This window comes from Pelmatolapia mariae, linkage group LG7 (assembly GCF_036321145.2).
Source record: "Pelmatolapia mariae isolate MD_Pm_ZW linkage group LG7, Pm_UMD_F_2, whole genome shotgun sequence".
Lineage (NCBI taxonomy): Eukaryota > Metazoa > Chordata > Actinopteri > Cichliformes > Cichlidae > Pelmatolapia > Pelmatolapia mariae.
This window is the reverse complement of record NC_086233.1, coordinates 63,766,637-63,790,812: the sequence shown is the minus strand read 5'-3', so window position 1 is coordinate 63,790,812 and position 24,176 is coordinate 63,766,637. Positions and strand designations below refer to the sequence as shown.

General features: G+C 42.8%; 1 protein-coding gene, 1 long non-coding RNA gene and 1 other non-coding gene across 3 annotated transcripts; 2 read left to right on the top strand and 1 right to left on the bottom strand.

The window, feature by feature from the left end:
- Positions 1-1,492: 1,492 nt before the first annotated feature.
- LOC134630239 (uncharacterized) lies at positions 1,493-8,412 on the bottom strand. The gene is made up of 3 exons (XR_010094260.1): positions 8,148-8,412; positions 2,149-2,237; positions 1,493-1,962 (listed from the first exon to the last, which is right to left on the bottom strand). It is a non-coding gene; the product is annotated as an uncharacterized LOC134630239 (long non-coding RNA).
- A 228-nt stretch (positions 8,413-8,640) lies between these two features.
- trnap-ugg (transfer RNA proline (anticodon UGG)) lies at positions 8,641-8,712 on the top strand. The gene has a single exon. It is a non-coding gene; the product is annotated as a tRNA-Pro (tRNA).
- A 1,321-nt stretch (positions 8,713-10,033) lies between these two features.
- Positions 10,034-18,284, top strand: bbs2 (Bardet-Biedl syndrome 2). Its single transcript, XM_063480208.1, has 18 exons — positions 10,034-10,143; positions 10,599-10,730; positions 11,074-11,301; positions 11,625-11,750; positions 11,929-11,991; positions 12,229-12,306; positions 12,462-12,566; positions 13,488-13,574; positions 13,689-13,824; positions 13,977-14,116; positions 14,496-14,625; positions 15,032-15,203; positions 15,294-15,423; positions 15,632-15,751; positions 15,904-16,041; positions 16,253-16,365; positions 17,284-17,432; positions 17,552-18,284. The coding sequence occupies exons 2-18, from the start codon at positions 10,614-10,616 to the stop codon at positions 17,656-17,658; spliced, it is 2,139 nt and encodes a 712-aa protein (XP_063336278.1). The 5' UTR covers positions 10,034-10,143; positions 10,599-10,613; the 3' UTR covers positions 17,659-18,284.
- The last annotated feature ends 5,892 nt before the right edge of the window (positions 18,285-24,176 follow it).

The window sequence follows — 24,176 nt, the reverse complement described above, 5'->3', positions numbered from 1 at the left end:
AACAGGCTGTTTCAAATAGCAACTGTTCAAAACTGGAAAAATAAAATTCCAATGAAACCTGTTTAGACCTGTAGCGATTTCTGAAGATGGTAGCAACTCCTCCGCCTCGACCAGATGTGGGTGGGACATTAAAATGGAGCTCTTTATATGTTGTTATGTGACCTCCTGGATGGGTCAAAAGCACCCTTAAAGTGATTTTGTTAGAGAAGGTTCATGGCTCTTCAAAGGTTTTTGCATTTGTTACCAGTGGAGTCTTTGAAATTGTTTCTTACGGTCCGTTCACACCGAACGCGATAGACGCGACCAAAACGCGCCAGACGCCCCTAGCTGGTCGCGTGCACATTCGCACCTCGACGCGCGTCCAATGCGAATTGATCGCGCGTGAAGCGGAAATGTGGGAGGAAGTAGTGCCAGACGGTATGTTTGCAAGATGGCAGCTGTCGAGCTAGCGCTTGAAGAGAGAGTCTCCCTTCTCTATTTACTGTGGAGAGCAGAGCAGCGGCGCAAAGGACGTCCTCGCCGTACCTGGGTCCATCAGGTCCTCCAGAAGCATGAGCAGTTTGGTGAGGCCGATGACGGCCGATTTCAGCGAAATCACCGTCTTTCCCTCGCCCAGTTTGAGGAGCTGCTGTCCCGCGTCGGTCCAAGCATCACCCGCCTAGACACCAACTACAGGCGCTCAATCCCACCTGCAGAGCGCCTGTCCGTCTGCCTGAGGTTAGTAAAAGTGTTTAATACGGTAGTCCTTTATTGATACCTGTGCTAATATATGCTAAACCATCCGTTTATACACTGATAACATGGATGTGGTATGCTATCAGTGAATGCCGTCGGTGTTTACTGATAGCAAACTGTGGTATGGAGACGACTGTTTATAATATTTCTAGTGATACTCAAAAGGTCTATCTTATAAAGTCCTTTTTTTTATTTAGACCTGGTTTAATTCTGGTATAGTTGAATATTTGTATATAATCACTGCAGCTGTCAGACTCTATAACAGGGGTCACCAGCCTTTCTTAAAACTGAGAGCTAGATAAAATTGTGAACAGTTTGGTTCATCTTTAGTTATATGATAATAACAATTCTATCTTGATATGCTGTCTTATCACAGGTTAATTTTTCCTGGGTCGTGTAGCAGCCAACAACTCCTCCAGAGAGGCTGTCCTGGTGAGGGAGAAGTTCATGGCCCACTTCTCGATGGAGGGAGCAGCGTCTTGACAGCCAAAAGAAAAGCCCATTTGAAGTCCCAGTGACTTCCCCACAACGGCTCTGAGCCACCCACAAACCTCTAAAGAGCGTTCCTGCCTTTTTAAAATTTTCTTAATAAATGGAGCTCTACTCCAAAATAAACTAACCTCTCTTTATGCTCTTAAATAATTGGTCTTCACTATGTTCCTATATAGTAGTATATTTTTTCATTAGTATAATATAAAATTAATTCTACATGTGTCAAGTCGTGTGCCAATATTTGCTGTGTAGTAGAACTGAGACATTAGTCATTACAAAAGTTTATTTCAAATAATATTAAAATTCTCAAACAGAAAAACATTAAACATAAATATATAAAATATAACTGTTTACAGAGAGACAGGAATAAAAAGGACCCAGCTTAAAGTGGAAGAGCCTCAGGGAGAAGGAGGAGAAAACTAAGAACATTGTTTCTGCCCTGGAGAGCTGCTGCCTCATCAGAAAACTACTGATTGCTCGGGTCCAATGTTTCCAAATTTAACACAGCTGTGCTGTTTTCAAAAACTTTATTTATTTATTTATAAATTTGAAATTTCACTAATACTCTCGTCTGAGGCGGCATGCTCTCCAGTGCAGGAACAAGGCTGAGGAGGAAATGCTCCGTTGGAGACTGGCGTGGCCTCTTCAGGGACTCCAGGATGGCCAGCTCCACCGCCGATGGACCGTCCTGGGACCCGTCCCTCGTCCGCCTCGGAGCTGTCCTCTTCTGTGGGCCTGTAAAACACACACAAAACAACACAAAGAAATGAGAAGGCTGCTACTAGATTTTCATTTTCAACATTGAAAAAACAGGATACAATCAGATTGGTTGTAGATATTTAGTAAAGGTGATCACAAGGGAATTCAAGCGAGTAAAAAGCTATCAGTGCTTGCTTTACATCTGTTGCTACAATTACATACCTGTGGGTGCAGCAGCAGGAGCGGAGGGACCAGGGACTGGGGAGCCAGGAGAAGCAACAGGGGATGCTCTGCTGCAGAATCAGTTGACTCTGTCAAGACAATACTAAATGTTAACAGGTTGAAAACAGTAGTCATAGAGAAAGTATTTACAGTGGTCCCTCATTTATAGAGATTGACAGACCACGTGACTTTCGCGCATTGCATGCCGGGAGGTGGTGGCAAGACATTCAAATTACCGCATTAAATGCAGGCATTTGCAGCACCGCAAAACGTTTATTCTCACGTTCCAGTACCGTCTTGCTTTTTCTTTCCTCACCAAAAAAGGAATGTACAAAACGAAGGAGAACAATGCCGGTCCGTACAAAGACAGACTCGATGAAAAGGCAAAGAAAAGGACTTTCTTGTGATTTCATGTTTAGTGTCACATTACGGTGGACCCATCTTCCTGTACTCTGCACTTTATGGTTTGTGTTACCTGTTGTTCTGTTATGCACAGTGAATTATTAGAACGTGTTTAAATTGCTATAAATGTCTGTCACACCACTGCACTTTACAGCTGTGCTGTAAATTATCTCTTTATGTCCAGAATGGGCCGACGCAATCTTTCTTTTCAGTCTGTACTAATATACAGTGTCAGAACCAATACAAATAAAGTAAGTGTTGCACAAGTCTTTCATCAGGACTGTCTTTATTTATAACTGACAACAGTGTTACATGTTACTATTGAAGCTTACAGGACAAAGGCAAAATAGTATACCGTTGTGCATTAATAGTTGATTTGTTTAAAAACACAGCTGCACAACAAAACAAGAGCAAATTGGAAAACAGTTATTCATCACTTGCTTGCTTCACAACAACACTTGGGCACATATTTGTGAGCGCACATGATACAGCGACTATCTTATCCAGCAAAGTCATGTTCTCACCTTCGCATGGCACCACAAAACCTAAACGGATGGTGTCGTTTAGGATAGTGTACTTGGACCGTAGACAGCCTATAACGCGTTCAACATGGATCCCGACATGTGCCATTTTTCGTGTGTCCTCCACATCTTTTGCTTGTAGCTGACTGCGACCCCGTGTAAATGCTGGAATTTTTAAAGTGGCACCCATTAAGGCAACACTTTCCCTGATATCAAAACCCCGGTCTGCGAGCACTATGTCCCCAGGTGAAAGTTTCTGTAGAAAGCCAGATGTTTCAGCTTTTCATTTATCGCTGGTACGCCCTCCCCATCCTTTAGAAATGAAAGAGATGGTCCCCTGTGGTGTGATGCCAATGAGATATTTCATTGTGTGTCTACTTTTGTATGTAGAATATGTCTCCGCCATGGCGCGTAAATTTTGTGCCCTCTCTATGAACAGTTCAAAACAGTCAATAATAACTGTCACCCGGTCACCAAACATCTCTACATACTGGTGTGGCATACTGGCCTGTAAGCAATGTCTTCCAGGCCAGTGCACCAATGGACTGAGGTGAGCGTATAACACATTTACAGTAATGTTAAACACAGTGGAAGTGGTTGTCCGGCTAATATCAAAGAGGTGTGCAATATGTGCAATTGGAAGGTTGAGTCTTAAACGCATGAGAGTCAACAAGAGCATCTGAAACTGGGAAACTTTCCTGTCAGTGTCTGGCAAGCTCGGGCTGATTTGTTGTAGCACCCCCATTAGTAAAGCAAAAGAAGGCAGCCCTGTGTAGAATTTAACTTTAGAGTTCTCGTCTTTCAAGAATTCCTTGTCTAATTTCTTTTTGGACAGTTCTTTTTTTAATATTAGGTTTTCTTCCTGCAGGTGTGCTATTTCTTGTAACCTTAGAGAACACATTTTACACTCCTGCAGATCTTCATCCTCGTGCTGTGGAGTTAGCTGCTGTGGTTCGATCTCAGCTGTAGTTTCCGTAGTGACTGGTGCTGAAAGACACACATGCACACAGACAAAGACAAGATCACTTTATGTGCAAAAACAAGACAGTGCTTAATGTGGAAAAAGTGGAATTTATTTATGTACATTGACAATTTTACCTGCATGGATTTCGCCTGGATGAGCTGTCTCTGCCCCAGAGGAACGCGGGCCTTTTCGTGGCTGTTTTGATTTCGATCTCTGTTTTAACCGATCAAATCTCGCTGTGGTAGAAGCTTTAAAGTCTGTGTGGCCCAGTTTGAGAGAGGGTGCCCAGTCTGGATCGCATTCCAGCATTTCGTAGGCTGGTTTGCCTACAAAATACAGCCAACATTACACACAGCCACAATAAACAAAGGAGCATAGCGCGATGATTTCTGTTCAGCGCCATATAAGACATATTAACTACCACAAAACACTTACCTTTGTGGAAATGCTTGGAGCAGACTAACATGTGCGGTGGAGTGTTTTCGAACGTTATATTAGGTCTTCTGATAGCGGCAATCCAGGCCATCCGTCGCCTCTTCGTGACTTCGGAGACATGGCTTGGACAATTTCTCTTCCACGCCGGAATCCGATGAAAACCAATCGCATTTCCCGTCGACTTCACGCGGCTGCCGTTCGCCCGGCTTGTGCAGTTAATAATACAACAGCTTCTTGCCATTTTATGTTTCTTTTTATCGCTGTGTAACTGATTTCTATTGAAAGCCTGTGCCCGCTATTACCTCTTGCCACTACTTCCCAGTATCCTTTGCGGTTTTACCCCTGAATGACGTCACATTTTCAATCTCTATTGCAGCAGGGGTTCTCAGAATAACTAGCCCCTCGCCACGCACTTTATACACTTTTTTCACACACACATGAACATTACTTACAGTTCTCACAAGTTGATTCTCTTTTCACTTTACATTATCTTGTTAGCGGAAAGGTATTTGTACATCAGTGGGAAAATAGCGGGGCAGTACGCGGGCTTGCTAGCTTTTTGCGCGGCTTCCCCGGGTCAGTCAAAATTTTAAAAAGAGAAATGAATGAACTTGCCAGGTTGCCCGATCGCTTCACATTTCTTCCTCCAAGCTCGGTCCTTTTTATTCCTGTCTCGGTACAGAAAGCAGCTGGTGTCGTACAGCTCCGGGTGGTTTGCTACAGCATTGATTAGCCTTTCCTCCATATTGAATGAAGAATGAAGGGCTTTGGCTGGACCTGCCCCTTTGACCTAGGTCAGAGCCACGTCACCAGGCTCCTGATTGGTTGTCGCGGCGCGACTTGAGGCTGGAGTTCAGCGAGTTCTACTCGAGCGGTAGACGCAATATGCGCGAATGCACAAAATGCACCACACAAACTGACGCGCGTATTTTTATTCGCGCGACTGACGCGTTTTCGCGGGACCCCCAGTCGCGCTTCATTGCGCTTCTCCATTGACTTTACATGTAAACCTGACGCTCTGGTCGCGTCTACCGTGTTCGGTGTGAACGCACCGTTAGCTCTTTGGAGACTGACAGTCACTGACCTTGTTTCTTTGCTGTTTCACTCAAATCATATTTTTTTAAAAGCATTTTGTAGTTCATTCGGTTTTCTTTGGCTATTATTAAAATTTTATTGACATTTAACTGTGACAAATCTACAAAAACCTAAGTTTTGTTTCCATTTATTTATTGATTGATTTATTAAGAATGTTTATAATTCTGTGGTATAGAAACATTGGAGAAGTTGAAGCTATAATGTTGTCCACCAACAGAGGGTGGTAGGGGACTGGATGAAGTGCTGAGGCCAGAGTACCATATATCACAAATTTAGAAGTCCAACAGTGGGTCTCTATGAAGCCAAAGTTCAGAGGTCAAAGCTTTTCTGTTGTGATTCATTGGACTATTGATATGATTACTGATATAGTAGACCATTTGTGTCGGTGCAACAGTTTAACTAGAATACATTTGCAGTGAGCAACTGTTGTGACAGTGATGTACACTGTCTTGTTGGTATATGTATGATTTCTATACATTGTATGTCAGATAAAAACTTTGGATGCAAGATTCAGATAATTATTTAATAAAAGCGAAACATTTTAAATGAGAATAAGAAAGAAAAGTATTTCTTTGTGCCCCCCTCTCCCTGTTAATGCCCTACCTAGTAGTGATGTGTTGGTCGCGAACGAAATGGCTCTTAGAGCCGGATCTTTGACGTGAACGACGCGAGCCGGCTCCTTATTGCGAACCGTGGTTTTTTTTTCCTTTCTCTCACCCTCTCTCTCGCTTTTTTTTTCCGCTTCACTCTGCACGCGAGCCTTGTGCTTTGCGCTGGGCAGAGGGGGGAGGGGCGGTAGTTACACTCTCAGTAGCACAGGAACAGAGCGGGAGGGAGAGAGAGAGAAAGAGAGCCAGGGACAACAACGTCACATTAGAAAGGTATAGTAATCATCCACAACTATTTTCAGTTGCAGATGATAAAGGATTCAGAAAGTTTATTCATGCAGGCCCATATGACAGAGAATGTGCATCTTCTTTTTCATATTTTAATTTATATTTAATTGTGCTGTGGTTTGCAGTGTTTTGTGTTGTTTCATTTTAAATTTGTTTAAAAGGAAAAAGCTGAAAATTTAAATAGTTAAAAGTTGAACTGTGACTAGTTGTGTTGAGTGAATAAATAAAAGTATATTTACGGTGGCCCCTAGAGACAAAGCACGTATAAACTTCAAAACACGTACAAACCCTGAAGCACGTACAAACTCCAAACCACATAAAAACTCCAAAACACAACAGAAGTGCTCCAGGATGCTAGGCGCAGTGTTGAGCTTTTGTTACCTAGAGGCTACACAAGCCAGCAATTACCAACGACCGGATTTGGTGTGTGGTAGTAACAGGTAAATGAACTTTTTTTTTTTTATTATTTGAATATATATGAGTGCTTGTGTATAAATACACAAACAATACACATATGCTTTCAATTTAATCAATCAATTTAAGTGATCTAGGTAGCTCTGTTTTGGAAGTTCAGTTAACGCTAGAAATGTGTTTTGGAGTTTGTACGTGCTTTGTCTCTAGGGGCCACCGTATATATTTATATATAAACATATATAAATAAAACCACTTTTTTTTTTTACATTACTAATTCCTTTTGTGCATAATTTAATATTATTGTTAATAATAAATTAATTAAAGCAACAAAACAACCTGAAGTGCCGGTTCGGAGCCGAAAGAGCCGGCTCTTTTTAGTGAGCCAAGCTGAAAGAGCCGGTTCTCTAAAAAGAGCCGGAAATCCCATCACTACTACCTGGCCCCCTGGCAAAACTTTGCTAGACCCGCCCCTGCACAGTTACCAGCTGTCAGCTACATAGAAAAGGATCCTGGTGTTATTTGTCTCTCAGAAACAGTTCATAACTTCCCTTCAACTCCTTCATGTCACCTAAAAGGTAAACCTGTTTCTCCATCACCTGTTCAGCTCTGATGATTCAGTAAAGACATCTCCTGGTTTCATCTTCATGTTTCCCTCTCACCACATATCCAAACGATATCATGACCAGCAGCTTTACAGCTGTGGCTCCAGCAAACATCAGCTGATACTAGAAATTAATATTAAATAAATTCTAACAACAGCTGATCAAGCTTAAACGTGCTGCTGTTGTTTAGCGCGACATCCGCTGGTTTCCTCTTTCTGGCGCAAAGTGAGCGATAAACAAACAAGAGAGAAAAGCCGATCAGCTGATCACTGATCAGTTTCATGATTGAATGAGAGAAGAAGAGGCAGCTGTGCAGCGTAAAGACAGAATAAATCCAGCTTTGTGTCTTTTTCCATTGTAGCTGAAGTTCGGGACAAACTGTGTTCCTTTTCACCTCAATACGAAACGCGTAATATTTTCTCTGAATACGAGACGATTCCGTTTATTACGGGACGGTTGGCAACTCTACTAACTAACCTTATGAATAAAATAAAGTTCACTATCAGTAACATCACAGCACCCACCCAGCTGTATAGAAACTCCGTCATGCTAGCTAGCACGCAGTACGAGTTATTGTAACTGACTGTAAAAAGTCAGCACAACGACAATAAACTCCACCTAAACTTGGTTTATATCTGACCCAGATAGACTGCAGGTCATAACTTCTTACCTGAAGTTCAGTTCACCTGACGCTCGGACCGGCGGCCGCCTCGGGTCTCTCCTCCTCCTGCCTCCCCTTTCCCTCATCCACCTGCTGGCCTCTGTGGAAGCTCCACCACCGCCACCACCAAACAACTGAGTTATTTTTACACATCGGCCAGCATCTGGCCAATCCACCACCTTTCATTGTTTATGCCGTTACAAAAAAAAAACAAAAAACAAAAAAACCCATCGGCCGATAAAAACGAAAAATCACCATCGTGCGCCGATGGCCAGTCCAGCTATGACTCTGACACTGTTTCACGTGCCCCCCGCCCCCCCCCCCCGAACTGGATGGTTGGACGGGATTTGAACAAGTTGAAGCTATACTGTTGTCCACCACCAGAGGGTGATGTTTGGCCGGATTAAAATGACAAGGCCAAAGTGCCACATCACAAGTTTTGAAGAGTTCAACAGCACGTCTTTATAGTTAACAATTCCAGATGCAGGTGTGGTTCTCAACTGGCTCGTTGGTCTAGGGGTATGATTCTCGCTTTGGGTGCGAGAGGTCCCGGGTTCAAATCCCGGACGAGCCCTTGCTTTGTTTTCTTTCTTTTTCTTTTTTACAAAGATAGACTGTTGACAATCACTTTATGAAAACACACAACAACAGAAATCATTACTTTTCTCATGCAGTTGGACTTGACCTTTGTGACTGTGAAGAGAGTTATTTAACATATTTAATTACTCTCTAACCACACAGAACTTATCAGTACTTCTAAATTAGAAATTTAGAAAATAGAAATTTAGAAGTAAGTGGTTAAAAAATATGTATATTGCTTACAAATTGTGGAAGTGGAAAATTTGATGAGGAGTTAAGTTATTAAGTTTTTCTTCAATTTTTAAAGTTCAAAAACCAAGTGGCAAAGTTATTATTGACGTTTTTTATGGTTGTGTTTTGTTTTACGCGTGTTAGTGTAATTCATTTATGATATCATGCAAGTAAAAAGTGCAGATGTAACAAGCTTAAGTTTCCGCCTACACCTTTTCAATGAAAAATCTGAGATTGTCCCACTGAATTGAATCCTTAGTTGTCAGGATTTATTTATTTATTTACTAAAACTCCTGTTGTTGTTGGTGGTGGTGGTGTTTTTTTTGTTTGTTTGTTTTGAAAACTACTAATAAAATAAACGTAGAGACACCGTAGGCCGATCATGTGGTAGTCCTTAGGAGCACAGAATTCTGATCTGATCCCCATTTGGACAGGTGATGAGATAGTGGTGACTGACAGGCTGGTAGAAGAGGTTAGGCAGAAGTCTCTGTGGACCATGATGTTCACAGACAACATTGTTATCTGTAGTGAGAGCCTGGAGGGGTAGAGGTGTGCCGTGGAATCAAAGTCAGTAGAAACGAAACAGAACACACACGTGTGTGAGGCAGGTAGCGTGTGTTAAGATGAGCGCCAGGGGTGATTGGTAACAGTAGTGAAATAGAGGGTTTGCAAGATGGCAGTGAGACTTGTGATATGTGGCAGTAGAAATATGAAAAAAGACAGGCGGATGAGTTGGAGGTGGCAGAATTGAGATAGTAAGATTTTGAGTGGGAGTGACAAGACAAGATTAAAAATGAGTATATTAGAGGTCCAATACATCCACAGTCCCGCCTCTGCACAAGGATATTGAAGATGGAGCTCCCAAGCTGAAGGAATAGAGGACGATAGCAAAGCAGGTTCGTGGATATATTGAAGAAGGACATGCAGTGGGTTGGGGTGACACAATATTAGGAATAGGTTAAGATGAAGGAAGGTGATCTGTTGAAAGAAGAAGAAGAAATGCATTTTTCTTCGATGTATAGCAACATTAGCCCACTGCCTCTCTGAGTTGTGTAATTTATTTTGAAAACAGCAGACCGGATGTTGGCAGCTAATCGACTTCCTGTGGCCGTGTTATCATTTTATCCAGGTAGCTCATTAGCGACTGGATTCTTTGGAACAAAAATCGAAGTTTTGCTGCTAACGTGTGGGCCTGGTACGTTTGTCACAAATTAGTGATGTCTTTTGTTGTTGGGCCGACAGTAGTTTGGACTTGTTTCCTGCGAGTTCCAAGACATCGACGTTAATGTCAGCTAGTTGTGCTAGCTTTCCATGCATTTAAGTCCAATATTTCTTTCAGCAGAAAGCACCATGCCGTACTTGGTGTTTATGCAGGGCTTACGATGTGTGAAGGTGTCGGGTGTGGTGTCTTGTGGTTGTTTAAATGCCATTCTTCTGGAGCAAACGACGGAGAGATTAGCCAGATGAAAAGCTTTAGCTTGCGACTCCTTGTTGCTAGGCAACGGAAGTCGCCTGTGGCTGGCTGAGCTAAAGCCTGTAATTACATTAGTGTGGCAAAGTTACTCATCACCTTTTGCTTATTTTTAGGCAACCTTCTCGTCTTGTGTGTGAGATATTTGATTCAAAGTAAATTCTCATCTCTATATTAAGACCAGAGTAAGCATCATGCTGGTCCCCATATTCACTCTGAAGCTGAACCACAAGATTAACCCTCGCATGGTGACTATTGGACAGTTTGATGGGGTTCATCCATGCCTTACTGCCGCCACGCAGGCTGGAAAGGTGAGGGAAATAAATGTTTGCAAAATCCTCACAGTTATGTGATAAATATCATCCATGCTGTAGGAAAATTACTATCATGTTTTTGTGACACGATGAGAGTGAAAACAACCAAGTATTTGCTCTCTTCCTGATTTCTTTTTTGATCGTACTTGTCACAGTTACCTGTTTCACATTAATAGCTAATTTTAATGTTAGACAATTAGAACCTCAGTAAATATAGAACGCAGTTTTCAAATGATGATTTCGTTTACCCAAACTTATCTGGCTCTGTGTGGAAAAGAACTGCTGACTCTCTGGAGCATTTGGCAGTTCCCAACTCTCTTGTTGTCTTTCTCATTAAAAGGTTTTCATTCACAACCCCCACACCCGTGGCCAGAGACCTGTGGCTCACCGACTGAGCCAGAGTGCCCAAGACTCTGACATTTCTCTGCTCAACATCAATCAGGCAGTCACCTGTTTGACTGCAGGAAGACTGGGACCAAATACTACTGGGGACACACTGTTGGTGGGATCCCAGACAAACCTGTTGGCTTATGATGTCCATGACAATGCTGACACATTTTACAGAGAGGTGAGTAAAGTCAGGAAAAATATTGGAACTGGGTGTTGTGACTTGTGTTATTCTATATTTAAATCAGGATTCAAACAATTCTTAATTAGTTCTGTTGATTTGAGATTTTTTATATGTAGTTTGGTTTAAAAAGTGACAGAATTACTGATTAATCCAGCTGATGCCACAACCTGACTGACTCAGCTAATTATGCAGTTGAGACAAGTAAAAATCTCTGCTTCATAGTTCAAATCACAAAATGAAAAGTGGCTCAATTATAAATGCTTTGCCCAAAACGATGAGAAGCTGGCTTGTATTTAAACGTGTTTCTTCTCTGTGTGCAGGTGACAGATGGAGCTAATGCCATTGTGTTGGGGAAACTTGGGGACATCCCCTCTCCTCTTGCTATCATTGGAGGGAACTGTGCCTTGCAAGGCTTTGACTATCAGGGCAATGACCACTTTTGGACGGTAAGAAAAAACCAAGATTTTTTTCCCCCCAGTATCTAGTGTTTTTAGTTTTTATGTGTTAACTAGTAACAGATCTCATCAAACTGGTTTTCTTGGTCTAAAATCATGAATGTTTACATATTTTTCACATATTTATAAAAAATTGTGCTCCACTTGATCTTAAACTACATTTTCTTAGGTCACTGGAGATAATGTCAGGTCTCTGGTGCTCTGTGACTTCACTGGAGATGGAAAAAACGAGGTAAGTCTTGACTGCCCAGTAGTCGGGGAGCCTTCCACTTAACACACTACAATTTCAGTAACAGTATTTCTGTAACAGAGCATCTTACAGTTCTGTTATAAATATAGGTATGAAATTAATTCATGCAAATATGACTGGAGGGTCTTTAACTTACAATACAAACTGCCTTGAGGTGACTGTTGTTGTCATTTGGTGCCATATAAATAAAGCTGGCTGTTGTTGCTGTTGTACTCACAGCTCCTGGTGGGGTCTGAGGATTTTGACATCAGAGTGTTCAAAGAGGATGAACTTGTGTCAGAGATGACTGAGAATGAGGTAAAATGAGGATGCAATATGTAGCTTGGTAACTGCTAGCTTGATCATGTTGTGTTACATGTTTTTAATGTGCTTTGTGCACAAGAAGCAATAATAAAACACTTGTAGCACTAATGTGTTGTACAATTTCTTATCTGTGTGTCTTCCTCCAACAGACAGTAACATCTTTGTGCCATATGCACGGCAGCAGGTTTGGTTATGCTCTGGCTAATGGCACTGTCGGTGTGTATGACCGCGCTGCCCGCTACTGGAGAATCAAGGTACCGTAATCATCTGCATACGTTCTTCATTTCTTTGGTGTCTCTCCTTCTTTTCATTTTGTTTTTGTACTTTTTATGTTTCCTAAAAGTTCAAAACTTTAAGATTATTCTGCAATAAACATTTAATTAATCCAAATGTATTTTTTTTTTCAATTCATTTATAACCAGATAATGTCAAACTGTATCTGTTCTGTGAATGTGGTTTAGATGAGATAGATCTTTATTGTCACTGTTACAAGAACAATGAACGGCGGTTTGGCATCTCTCCATTAGCAATATGTAGATTTTTTACATTAAAGTAACTTTAGAATAAAAGATACACAGATATATACAGTTGTATCCAAGTTATATATGCTGTAAGGTGGAATCAGTGGTAGTGCACATTGAGTAAGAGGTAGGAATGTTGGTTGCATTATACTATAATAAGTCTGCTTTATAAATACAGGTAGGAATGTTATTTATAACTACAGTGAAAATGTAAATAAATGTTAGCAGCACAGTTAACCTTCAGTCAGGGTGGAGGTGGGGCATGTTTGACAGCCTGCGGGTAAAAACTTTTATTGAGTCTGTTTGTCTTTGACCTGATCTACCTGTAGCGTTTACTGGGGGGGGGGTCCAGGGTGATGATACTGACTCTCCGCTCAAGTCTGCCAGTATAAATGTCTCTGACGGGGATTAGTGTAGTGCCAATTAGTAACAAATACTACTTGTAACTAATAGTCATTTGTAGGACGTTCATGAACGATGGAACCCACACAGTGTTACCTTTCACAGCATGAAGATTTAGGGACAGTAGTGCGTTGCTCACCTGCAGTTTGAACCTGATGAGTAAAGACAGTTTTTCTGCCTCTTCTTTGGCTGGGGTTAAATGTAAATAATTCCGTTTTCTACTGTGTAATGGGCTCTTTTCTCCTCACTTAGTCCAAGAATCATGCAATGAGCATCTTTGCATTTGACTTGAATGCCGATGGGGTTGTGGAGCTCATCACTGGTTGGTCCAATGGAAAGGTGAGTACACAACTGTTATCCACAAACTACTTCTTACTGTTTTAACATGGGATTTTTTCAAAATGATTTTGTGGGACAACAACTGGCAAGGATTCTGTGTGCTTTTTATGTCAGATTGACGCTCGCAGCGACCGCACCGGTGAGGTCATTTTCAAAGACAACTTCTCTTCTTCTGTGGCTGGAGTAGTGGAGGGAGACTACAGGCTGGATGGACAGAAACAACTCATCTGCACCTCTACAGAAGGAGAAGGTAAGTCTGTGTGTGTGAGAACTGGTTGAAAATGGACATTTGTACATTTCCTTGTGTGTTTTCTGTGAACACGGACAAGCCAGATATAATTTCCAAGACTGACATTGTGAGCTCATAAGAGGATGTTGCTATACTTGTCAATGTATTTGTAGTTCGTGGTTATCTGCCAGCCAGTAAAGACCTAAAAGGGAATCTCATGGACACGAGTGCCGAGCAGGACCTTGTTCGAGAGCTCAGCCAGCGCAGACAGAATCTGCTGCTTGAGCTTCGCAACTACGAGGAGAATGCCAAGGTGATTTATTCAGTCACAATAAACTGATGGGGATTTAAGAGGCACGCATCTGGTGATGTTTGTGGGTTCTGCATTTCACACAGTGGCTTTATATTTATGGTACTTTATCCCAATAATTTAAAAAGCTCTTCTTAAACGTTAACGAAAGATCTTTATAAAACCCCTAGAACTGGAGCACACTGCTTTACAGACAGGCGCCATTACAGTTTAACATGCACCTTTGAGGCAGCTGTTTGTAATTGTGTTAAAGAGTTTTTGTTATTGATTTATCCATGTTAATAAAAAGTCTGATCTTTGGAAGCAACGTTTCCGATCGAATGTAGTCACAACTGTGTGTTCATAAAGAATTTCTGGGTCATAAACTCTGGTCTTATTTCAGGGTGTGTCAGAGACACACAGTGGGATGGGAGTCATACCAGCCAACACTCAGCTCCAGACAGCACTGTCAGTGAAAGCTGCTACAGAGACCCAGAAGGCTCATGTGGAGCTCAGCATTTCAACACCAAATGGTAGAATTGGTTAGCGCAGCGGTCCCCAACCTTTTTTGCGCCACGGACCGGTTTATGCCCGACAATATTTTCACGGACCGGCCTTTAAGGTGTTGCGGATAAATACAACAAAATAAAACTAGTACCGGTACCGAAAAAAAGAAGATTTATTCATAACACACGTGAAAAGACCCAGGAAAACCGAGTTAACGATAAAAACGATAACAAAATAACGCTGAAAACCGATAAAAACCCTGAAAACCATACATTTCACACCCGAGCCTCAACTCTCGCGGCCCGGTACCAAACGACTCACGGACCGGTACCGGTCCGAGGCCCGGGGGTTGGGGACCGCTGGGTTAGCGCATCTCACCGTTTATTGAGTGTTTGCGTATAAGTCGCTGAGTCTCTCCTTGATCTTTTACAGAGACTGTTATCCGTGCAGTGCTCATCTTTGCAGAAGGCATATTTGAGGGTGAGAGTCACGTTGTCCACCCCAGTGCTCAAAACCTGTCTGGTTGTGTCAGAGTCCCCATTGTGCCCCCAAAGGATATACCAGTGGATCTGCACATCAAAGCCTTTGTTGGAGGGAGAACTAGGTAAGATCTGCGAGTAATGAGTCTTTTTCTAATGCAGTTAACAACGCCGCTCTCATTCTCTCGTCATCCTGTTCTTTTCGTCCTCGTTAGCACTCAATTCCATGTGTTTGAAATCACTCGTCAGCTGCCTCGTTTCTCCATGTACGACCTCGCTGTTGACTCGTCGGCTGCACAGCCCACAGGGAGGGTCGCCTTCAGCATCAACGATCGACCGCAGAGGGTAGGCTGTCACACGATCATCTGCATTTATAAAATCAAATTCTGCTTGGTATGTTAATACATGTTTAATGTTGCACTTTTTTTTATCCTGTTTTGAGCCAGCTGCAGTGAAATGTCATTCCTTGTACACTTGCTGTATATTGAATGATAATAAATGTGTCTCCTGTTTAATCTTATCCTCGGCTCTGTGTCATTGTGTTCTTGTGTAGGTGGTGATGTGGCTGAATCAGAATTTCCTGCTTCCAGAGGGAGTGGAGAGTCCCGATGTTACCTTTAGTTCACTAAGAGGTGGGGGGCTGTTGTCCTTCAGCATGGCCAGCAATGGACAGGTACACATCAACGCTGCTGTGTGAAAAATATACAATACAATAATATATCCACAGCACTCATTTGTTTCTTATATGAACTTAGAGACTTGCTCTGTGATTAGTTTATACGTATTTTAATAATAATAATAATAATTTGTAATGTGTCCAATCAGATCACCATAAGAACTGACGATATTGACCTAGCAGGAGATCTGATCCAATCATTAGCCTCCTTCCTGGCAATTGAGGACCTGTCAGCAGAAGCGGACTTCCCCACATATTTTGAGGAGCTACGCACTACGCTCACTGAGGTTTGGCTCAGGTTTCATCTGCTCTCAGTGTCAAACGTTCAGGACAGCCTGGGTCAGTAGCAATAAAAGTCCAAATTCCTGAGATTAGAAGGTGTGGACCAAAACTTTAGTCCCTATAGTCTATCTCCTAAACTGGGCAAGTCATACACTACAGGCCAAAAATAGGTCAGCTGAATTTAAGGTGACCTGTACGTTTAAATGTGTTTTCTAGGTGGACGAGTTCCATTCTGTCCACCAGAAACTAACTGCAGCTATGGCTGACCACTCCAACTACATTAGAAACATGCTGGTGCAAGCAGAGGACGCGCGCCTAATGGGTGACATGTGAGTTATCTCAGTATTTTACTTCATAATACTTGCAGCCATATTGCTACATTATTGTTGAATTATCTGGACTTGTATATGCAGCACGGTGGCGCGGTGGCTAGCACTGTTGCTGCACAGCAAGAAGGTCCTGAGTTCAATTCCACCATCAGGCCTGTGTGGAGTTTGCATGTTCTCCCCGTGTTTGCGCGGGTTCTCTCCGGGTACTCCGGCTTACTTGATTGAATGTGAGTGTGAATGGTTGTCTGCCTCTGTATGTTAACCTGATGACAGACTGGCGACCTGTCCAGGGTGTACCCCGCCTCTCTCCCTATGACAGCTGGGATAGGCTCCAGCGACCTTGAAAAGGATAAGCAGAAGCAAATGGATGTATGTGCCCTGAAAGGCGTGTGTTTTATTCACTGCCAGCCATGGTAGAAATAAAATCCTGGGTTCTTTCTCTTTGTTGTGAACAGTTTGATTTATTTATTCATGTTTTTATTCCCCTACAGGTAAACATATCTAATAGTTTTGGTGATCTAGCTTCAGGAATTTACTAATGATACGAGTCCTTTATTAAGGTGATAGTTATTATTCTCTCACTGATGTGTTCAAAAAGTGCGGCAAACAGAAATCCATAAATGGATCAGAGGTCTGACGGCACTGACAGAGACGATGGCGGTAGTCAAGCGCTGCACTGAGGCAGCGTTACATTTCCAGGGACGTGCATGTCAGATAACGGCATAGGCTATGGCGTAGGGTTGCAGAGGGGTTTGCAGTCTTGACATACCTACAGCATAGATTTAACGCAGAAGAATAAATCCTCTGTTACAGTATCATTTCATTCATGTCAGTTCTTCTATCATGAAACTGTAAAAACTGTTGACTTCCTAATCGAGTGTTTTCTTTTCCTCACATCTTTGTTCGTTTCCACCGTAGGACAACTATGAAGAAGCGCTACAGAGAGCTGTATGATCTAAACCGGGATCTAATCAATGAGTACAAGATCCGCTCAAACAACCACAATGCTCTTCTGGCTTGTCTCAAGTCTGTCAACCAAGCCATACAGCGAGCCGGCAGGCTTCGAGGTAAGTCTGACAAGCACTACTTCTTAACATAGCAGCACTGTTTGTTAACTACCTCCAATTGAACCAGGGGAGAAGATGATATATTAAGCGTGTCTGCCTCTATGTATGCTTCTCTGCAGTGGGTAAGCCCAAGAACCAAGTGATCTCTGCCTGTCGAGACGCCATCAAAAGCAATAACGTCAACGCGCTTTTCAGGATCATGAGGGCTGGCACCGCATCCTCCTGAGAGTGGAAGGATGAGGGACGCGGGAGCGGACTAGAGAAGTTTACAGTCAGCACGTGTAATAACTGTAATGAGACCAGCGAGTACGTTTGGAGCAAGAACAACAGGAGATAGTCAGAGACACTGAAGCAGCCTTAATCCACGACTCAGTTTTAAGCAACATTTGGCACCAGCTTCTTGAAATTGGAATTCAGCCAACACAAATATAATGGTGACCTCAGACTTTGTGCAAAATTGTCATCCATGTTAGTCGGGCTGATTGGAAGGGCTTCAGCTAGTGCACTGAGTTTACCTAAATCACTAACGTGCGTGAGCAGCCATTTACTCACTTTAGTCAGAAGTTAAGACAAACAGAAGGACTCAAGTATGACGCCAATTTCATGCATTTGTGGCGACCTGTCCCAGAAATTCTGAGAAAACGAGCGTGCCGGTTTCATTCAGCTGACTGTAAAGTCACCGGTGGCGTGGACGTTCACGCTCGGCCTCTGCTCTCAGCTTCTGCGTGTTCGTGTTGCATTTGTAGCCAAAGAAAACTGTCTAACTTGTTTACTTTTTGTAGACTGTATTCAGAAAGTGCACATGTAACTTTGTGTTTGTGGAAAAATTGTTATTAAATTACATTTTAAACATTTATAACTTTTGGCTGATTTTTGTCACAATACCAATAAAGGGAGGGTTTATTTCTAGATGGATTTGAGACGTTTGTATCAAATCAAAAAAGAGCAGGTAAACGTTTTAGATACTCCATGTGTTTAGACAAATGCTCCAACATTATTTAGTCTGCTTTACAGGCAAGTTTCCAAAAACATGAATAAAACATAAAGTGATGGGGATCATCAGAGTGAACTTAAATATGTGTGCCTTACAGTTTTATGATGCTTCTCCCATACAGACTTTTTTAAGTTTTAAAAGCTTCTCTACTGATGGTAGTCTAAAGAGCTCGGAAAGAAAACGTCTGGACTTGTTTAAGTTTCCTTGAAGACGTTTCATCCTAGAAGCTTCTTTAGTTCTAAGAGACAAGAGGGTCATGGACCCCTGTTGACCCCTGTCTACCTAATAACACGAGCCAAGGTGTGAAAATGGGTGTAGGTCACAATCAGCGAAGGTTTTGGGTGAGCTCACTGTGAAACCTAGCCCCACCCTATCATGTGATTTCCTGAGGTCAAATGGCCCAGGACGTGAGTGGGCGTTAAGGCGTCTGGGAAGGATCTCAAAACTGGATGGCAGACAGTTGGTGTCGTAAGCCCCGCCCTCTGTTCAAAGATGGTCGCTCACAGTGGATATAGGCTGTGTCCCAATTAAGAGACCGCACGCTTGAAGTACGCGCAGTACGCGTACTACGTACGGTGCGTACTATAAGTACGAGAAGTGCGGAAGTGAGAGGCTTGTGTCTGTGAAGGTTCTCAGTCATCCAGGTCATCGTAGTCAAAGGAGTTTGCAAAGAAAAGCGTCTGGACTTCTTTAAGTTGCTTGAAGACTCACTCGACCATTTGACCTTAGAACTGAAGAAGCTTCTCGGATGAGAGGTGAAACGTCTTCAAGCAACTTAAAGAAGTCCAGACGCTTTTCTTTGCAAACTCCTTTGACAAGTGAGAGGCTTGTGAAATGGGACGGTCTAGCCTTCGTCGCGCTGCTCAGGTTGCCTAGCAACCATGATACTAACCGCGAGAAACGTTTCATACTAGTGATGGGATTTCCGGCTCTTTTTAGAGAACCGGCTCTTTCGGCTTTGCTCACTAAAAAGAGCCGACTCTTTCGGCTCCGAACCGGCTCTTCAGGTTGTTTTGTTGCTTTAATTAATTTATTATTAACAATAATATAAAATTATGCACAAAAGGAATTAGTAATGTAAAAAAAAAAGTGGTTTTATTTATATATGTTTATATATAAATATATACGGTGGCCCCTAGAGACAAAGCACGTACAAACTCCAAAACACATTTCTAGCGTTAACTGAACTTCCAAAACAGAGCTACCTAGATCACTTAAATTGATTGATTAAATTGAAAGCATGTGTGTATTGTTTGTGTATTTATACACAAGCACTCATATATATTCAAATAATAAAAAAGAAAAAGTTCATTTACCTGTTACTACCACACACCAAATCCGGTCGTTGGTAATTGCTGGCTTGTGTAGCCTCTAGGTGACAAAAGCTCAACACTGCGCCTAGCATCCTGGAGCACTTCTGTTGTGTTTTGGAGTTTTTATGTGGTTTGGAGTTTGTACGTGCTTCAGGGTTTGTACGTGTTTTGAAGTTTATACGTGCTTTGTCTCTAGGGGCCACCGTAAATATACTTTTATTTATTCACTCAACACAACTAGTCACAGTTCAACTTTTAACTATTTAAATTTTCAGCTTTTTCCTTTTAAACAAATTTAAAATGAAACAACACAAAACACTGCAAACCACAGCACAATTAAATATAAATTAAAATATGAAAAAGAAGATGCACATTCTCTGTCATATGGGCCTGCATGAATAAACTTTCTGAATCCTTTATCATCTGCAACTGAAAATAGTTGTGGATGATTACTATACCTTTCTAATGTGACGTTGTTGTCCCTGGCTCTCTTTCTCTCTCTCTCCCTCCCGCTCTGTTCCTGTGCTACTGAGAGTGTAACTACCGCCCCTCCCCCCTCTGCCCAGCGCAAAGCACAAGGCTCGCGTGCGGAGTGAAGCGGAAAAAAAGAGAGAGAGAGAGGGTGAGAGAAAGGAAAAAAAACCCACGGCTTGCAATAAGGAGCCGGCTCGTGTCGTTCACGTCAAAGATCCGGCTCTAAGAGCCATTTCGTTCACGACCGACACATCACTATTTCATACAGCTTTGTGTGACAGAAATGAAGGAGAAATGTTTTTTGGTCAATCATTTTTGTCATGACATCACTTTGATTAGTTGAGTATCTGAGGCTGAGACCACGGGACTGTAAAACATGATTGTTGAGCTTCACTTCTGTACTGAACATTCATTTCAAGATTAGCTAGTAAATAACAATTAGCTGATGTTGTTCATGAGACTAAAGTCATCTCACTTTGGTAATGTAAATATAATATGGCCAATATTATATTTATTGTCAGATTATTATGATAAAACACCCATCTCGCCCCTGCGGGCGGTCAATCCTTCAAGCTCGGGTCCTCTACCAGAGGCCTGGGAGCTTGAGGGTCCTGCGCAGTATCTTAGCTGTTCCCAGGACTGCGCTCTTCTGGACAGAGATCTCCGATGTTGTTCCCGGGATCTGCTGGAGCCACTCGCCTAGCTTGGGAGTCACCGCACCTAGTGCTCCGATTACCACGGGGACCACCGTTACCTTCACCCTCCACATCCTCTCGAGCTCTTCTCTGAGCCCTTGGTATTTCTCCAGCTTCTCGTGTTCCTTCTTCCTGATATTGCTGTCATTCGGAACCGCTACATCGATCACTACGGCCGTCTTCTCCTGTTTGTCTACCACCACTATGTCCGGTTGGTTAGCCACCACCATTTTGTCCGTCTGTATCTGGAAGTCCCACAGGATCTTAGCTCGGTCATTCTCCATCACCCTTGGGGGCATCTCCCATTTTGACCTCGGGACTTCCAGGTTATACTCGGCACAGATGTTCCTATACACTATGCCGGCCACTTGGTTATGGCGTTCCATGTGTGCCTTGCCTGCTAGCATCTTGCACCCTGCTGTTATGTGCTGGATTGTCTCTGGGGCATCTTTACACAGCCTGCACCTGGGGTCTTGCCTGGTGTGATAGACCCCAGCCTCTATGGATCTTGTACTCAGAGCTTGTTCTTGTGCTGCCATGATTAGTGCCTCTGTGCTGTCTTTCAGTCCAGCTTTGTCCAGCTACGGTAGGATTTCTGGATATCAGCCACCTTCTCTATCTGCCGGTGGTACATACCGTGCAGGGGCCTGTCCTTCCATGAGGGTTCCTCGCCTTCCTCCTCTTTCTTGGGTTTCTGCTGCCTGAGGTGTTCACTGAGCACTCGGTCAGTTGGGGCCATCTTCCCAATGTATTCTTGGATGTTCGTTGTCTCATCCTGGACTGTGGTGCTGACACTCACCAGTCCTCGGCCCCCTTCCTTCCGCTTAGCGTACAGCCTCAGGGTGCTGGACTTGGGGTGAAACCCTCCATGCATGGTAAGGAGCTTTCTTGTCTTTATGTCAGTGGCTTCTATCTCCTCCTTTGGCCAGCCTATTACCCCAGCTGGGTACCTGATCACGGGCAGGGCGTAGGTGTTGATAGCCCAGATCTTGTTCTTACCGTTCAGCTGACTCCTCAGGACTTGCCTGACCCTCTGCAGGTACTTGGTGGTTGCAGCTTTTCTAGCGGCCTCTTCATGGTTCCCATTCGCCTGTGGGATCCCCAGGTACTTGTAACTGTCCTCTATGTCTGCAATGTTGCCTTCTGGTAGTTCGATCCCCTCAGTTCTGACTACCTTCCCTCTCTTTGTTACCATCCAACTACACTTCTCCAGCCCGAATGACATCCTGATGTCATTGCTGTATAGCCTGGTGGTGTGGATCAGTGAATCGATGTCTCGTTCACTCTTGGCATACAGCTTGATGTCATCCATGTACAGGAGGTGGCTGACAACCGCTCCGTTCCGTAGTTGGTATCCGTAGCCAGTCTTGTTAATGATCTCACTGAGGGGGTTCAGGCCTATGCAGAACAGCAGTGGGGACAGAGCATCTCCTTGGTAGATCCCGCACTTGATGGTGACTTGTGCTATGGGCTTGGAGTTGGCATCTAGTGTTGTACGCCACATCCCCATTGAGTTCCTGATGAAGGCTCTTAGGGTCCTGTTGATCTTGTACAATTCTAGGCATTCCAGTATCCAGCTGTGGGGCATTGAGTCATAGGCCTTCTTGTAATCAATCCAGGCTGTGCACAGGTTGGTCAGTCTGGTCTTGCAGTCTCGGCTGACTGTTCTGTCTACCAGTAGCTGGTGTTTTGCGCCTCTGGTATTCTTGCCAATCCCTTTCTGTGCCCCGCTCATGTATTGACCCATGTGCCTGTTCATCTTAGCCGATATGATGCCTGACAGGAGCTTCCATGTAGTACTGAGGCAGGTTATTGGTCGGTAGTTGGATGGGACCGGTCCCTTCTTGGGGTCCTTGGGGATCAGGACCGTCCGACCTTCGGTTAGCCATTCCGGGTGTCTCTCGTCAACTAGCAGCTGGTTCATTTGTGCTGCCAGACGCTCGTGGAGTGCAGTCAGCTTCTTCAGCCAGTAGGCGTGAACCATGTTGGGCCCTGGTGCTGTCCAACTCTTCATACTGGAGATCCTGTCTTGGATATCTGCCACTGTGATGGTTACTGGATATATATATATATATATATATATATATATATATATTACAGCAGTAAGTTTGAACTCTGTGTCAAAGATTTAAGTTGCAGTTATTTATATTTCCTATCACCTTGAATCTTTACTCAAAGACAAGTATCTTTGACAGTATATATATAGATGTATCATATATAAGAGACAAATATTGTTCGTTTAATATGTTGGCATTACATTACATTTGGCTTAATGCTTACATATGTGTGTAAAAAGAAAATGTACGAGCTGTGAAAACTGTTTCTGATAAAATGAAGAGTAGACTGATATATTAAATATTCCTTTATTGGGTGAGAAAATCAGACCATGTCATAACTGCTTTAAGTCATACAGAATAGATATCAGAGCCTTAAACAGGCTGACTTCTGCTAAATGGGTCAAACTGGGCAGAAAGTATACAAACACATAACATCCTTATAGAATATGATGTAACACTATAGATCAACTTACCTCAGAATATATAAAGCATATAAACAGTTACAGCATTATGATGCAACAAACACAGCAGTGCTACTAATCCAAAATACTCAAAGCTTCATAGAACTGAAACAAACATTTATTTTTAGCTCCATTCTGCTGCTGATACATACTTTAGGTTTCTGAATATTAAACTTGTTGCTGCCTTTCATAGTGTGTAACTTGAAGGCCCTGAGTACTTTCTCCCACACTGAAAACACTGGAATGATAACATTATTTGAACATTACCTAATAAGACTGATTCAGGACAGATAATTAGTTATGTTAAATTTTCCTAGCAGTCCTTCACAAACAGGGAACAGTCTGTCTATTCTCTCCATCTGTCAGCTGCTGCTGGCTCTTCCTCCTCCTCTTCCTCACACACTGCTGAGTTTGTCCTGGTGGATCATCAGGGGTGCAAAGCCTCACAGATGATGTGCAGCAGTGGGTCCTTCAGTCTGTCCTCACTCTGGACACTTGCAGTTGTCACACATGGAAATCAAATGTGTGATAAGCTGCAGGATTCAAACACAAGTGTAACTTATAAATACATGTTCATACTTTTATTCCACAATCAGAGAGAAAGAAACAGAGAGAGAGTGCAGGACAGACAGACAGGTGACAGTCTCAGGTGTATACACTGCTACAAAACAGCACAAGAGAAGGAGGATTTAGTGTTTGTGTTATTACGAGTGCTAAACAAGAAGAGTTCCCAGATGGTACAGTGGACAC

What these genes read in the sequence shown, in the direction of transcription:
- bbs2 (XM_063480208.1), top strand. Translation starts at nt 10,614, where the DNA reads ATGCTGGTCCCCATATTCACTCTGAAGCTGAACCACAAGATTAACCCT. An exon ending in CTGACACATTTTACAGAGAG is followed by an intron (nt 11,302 to 11,624) that starts GTGAGTAAAGTC and finishes CTCTGTGTGCAG; the next exon opens with GTGACAGATGGAGCTAATGC. An exon ending in GCGAGCCGGCAGGCTTCGAG is followed by an intron (nt 17,433 to 17,551) that starts GTAAGTCTGACA and finishes GCTTCTCTGCAG; the next exon opens with TGGGTAAGCCCAAGAACCAA.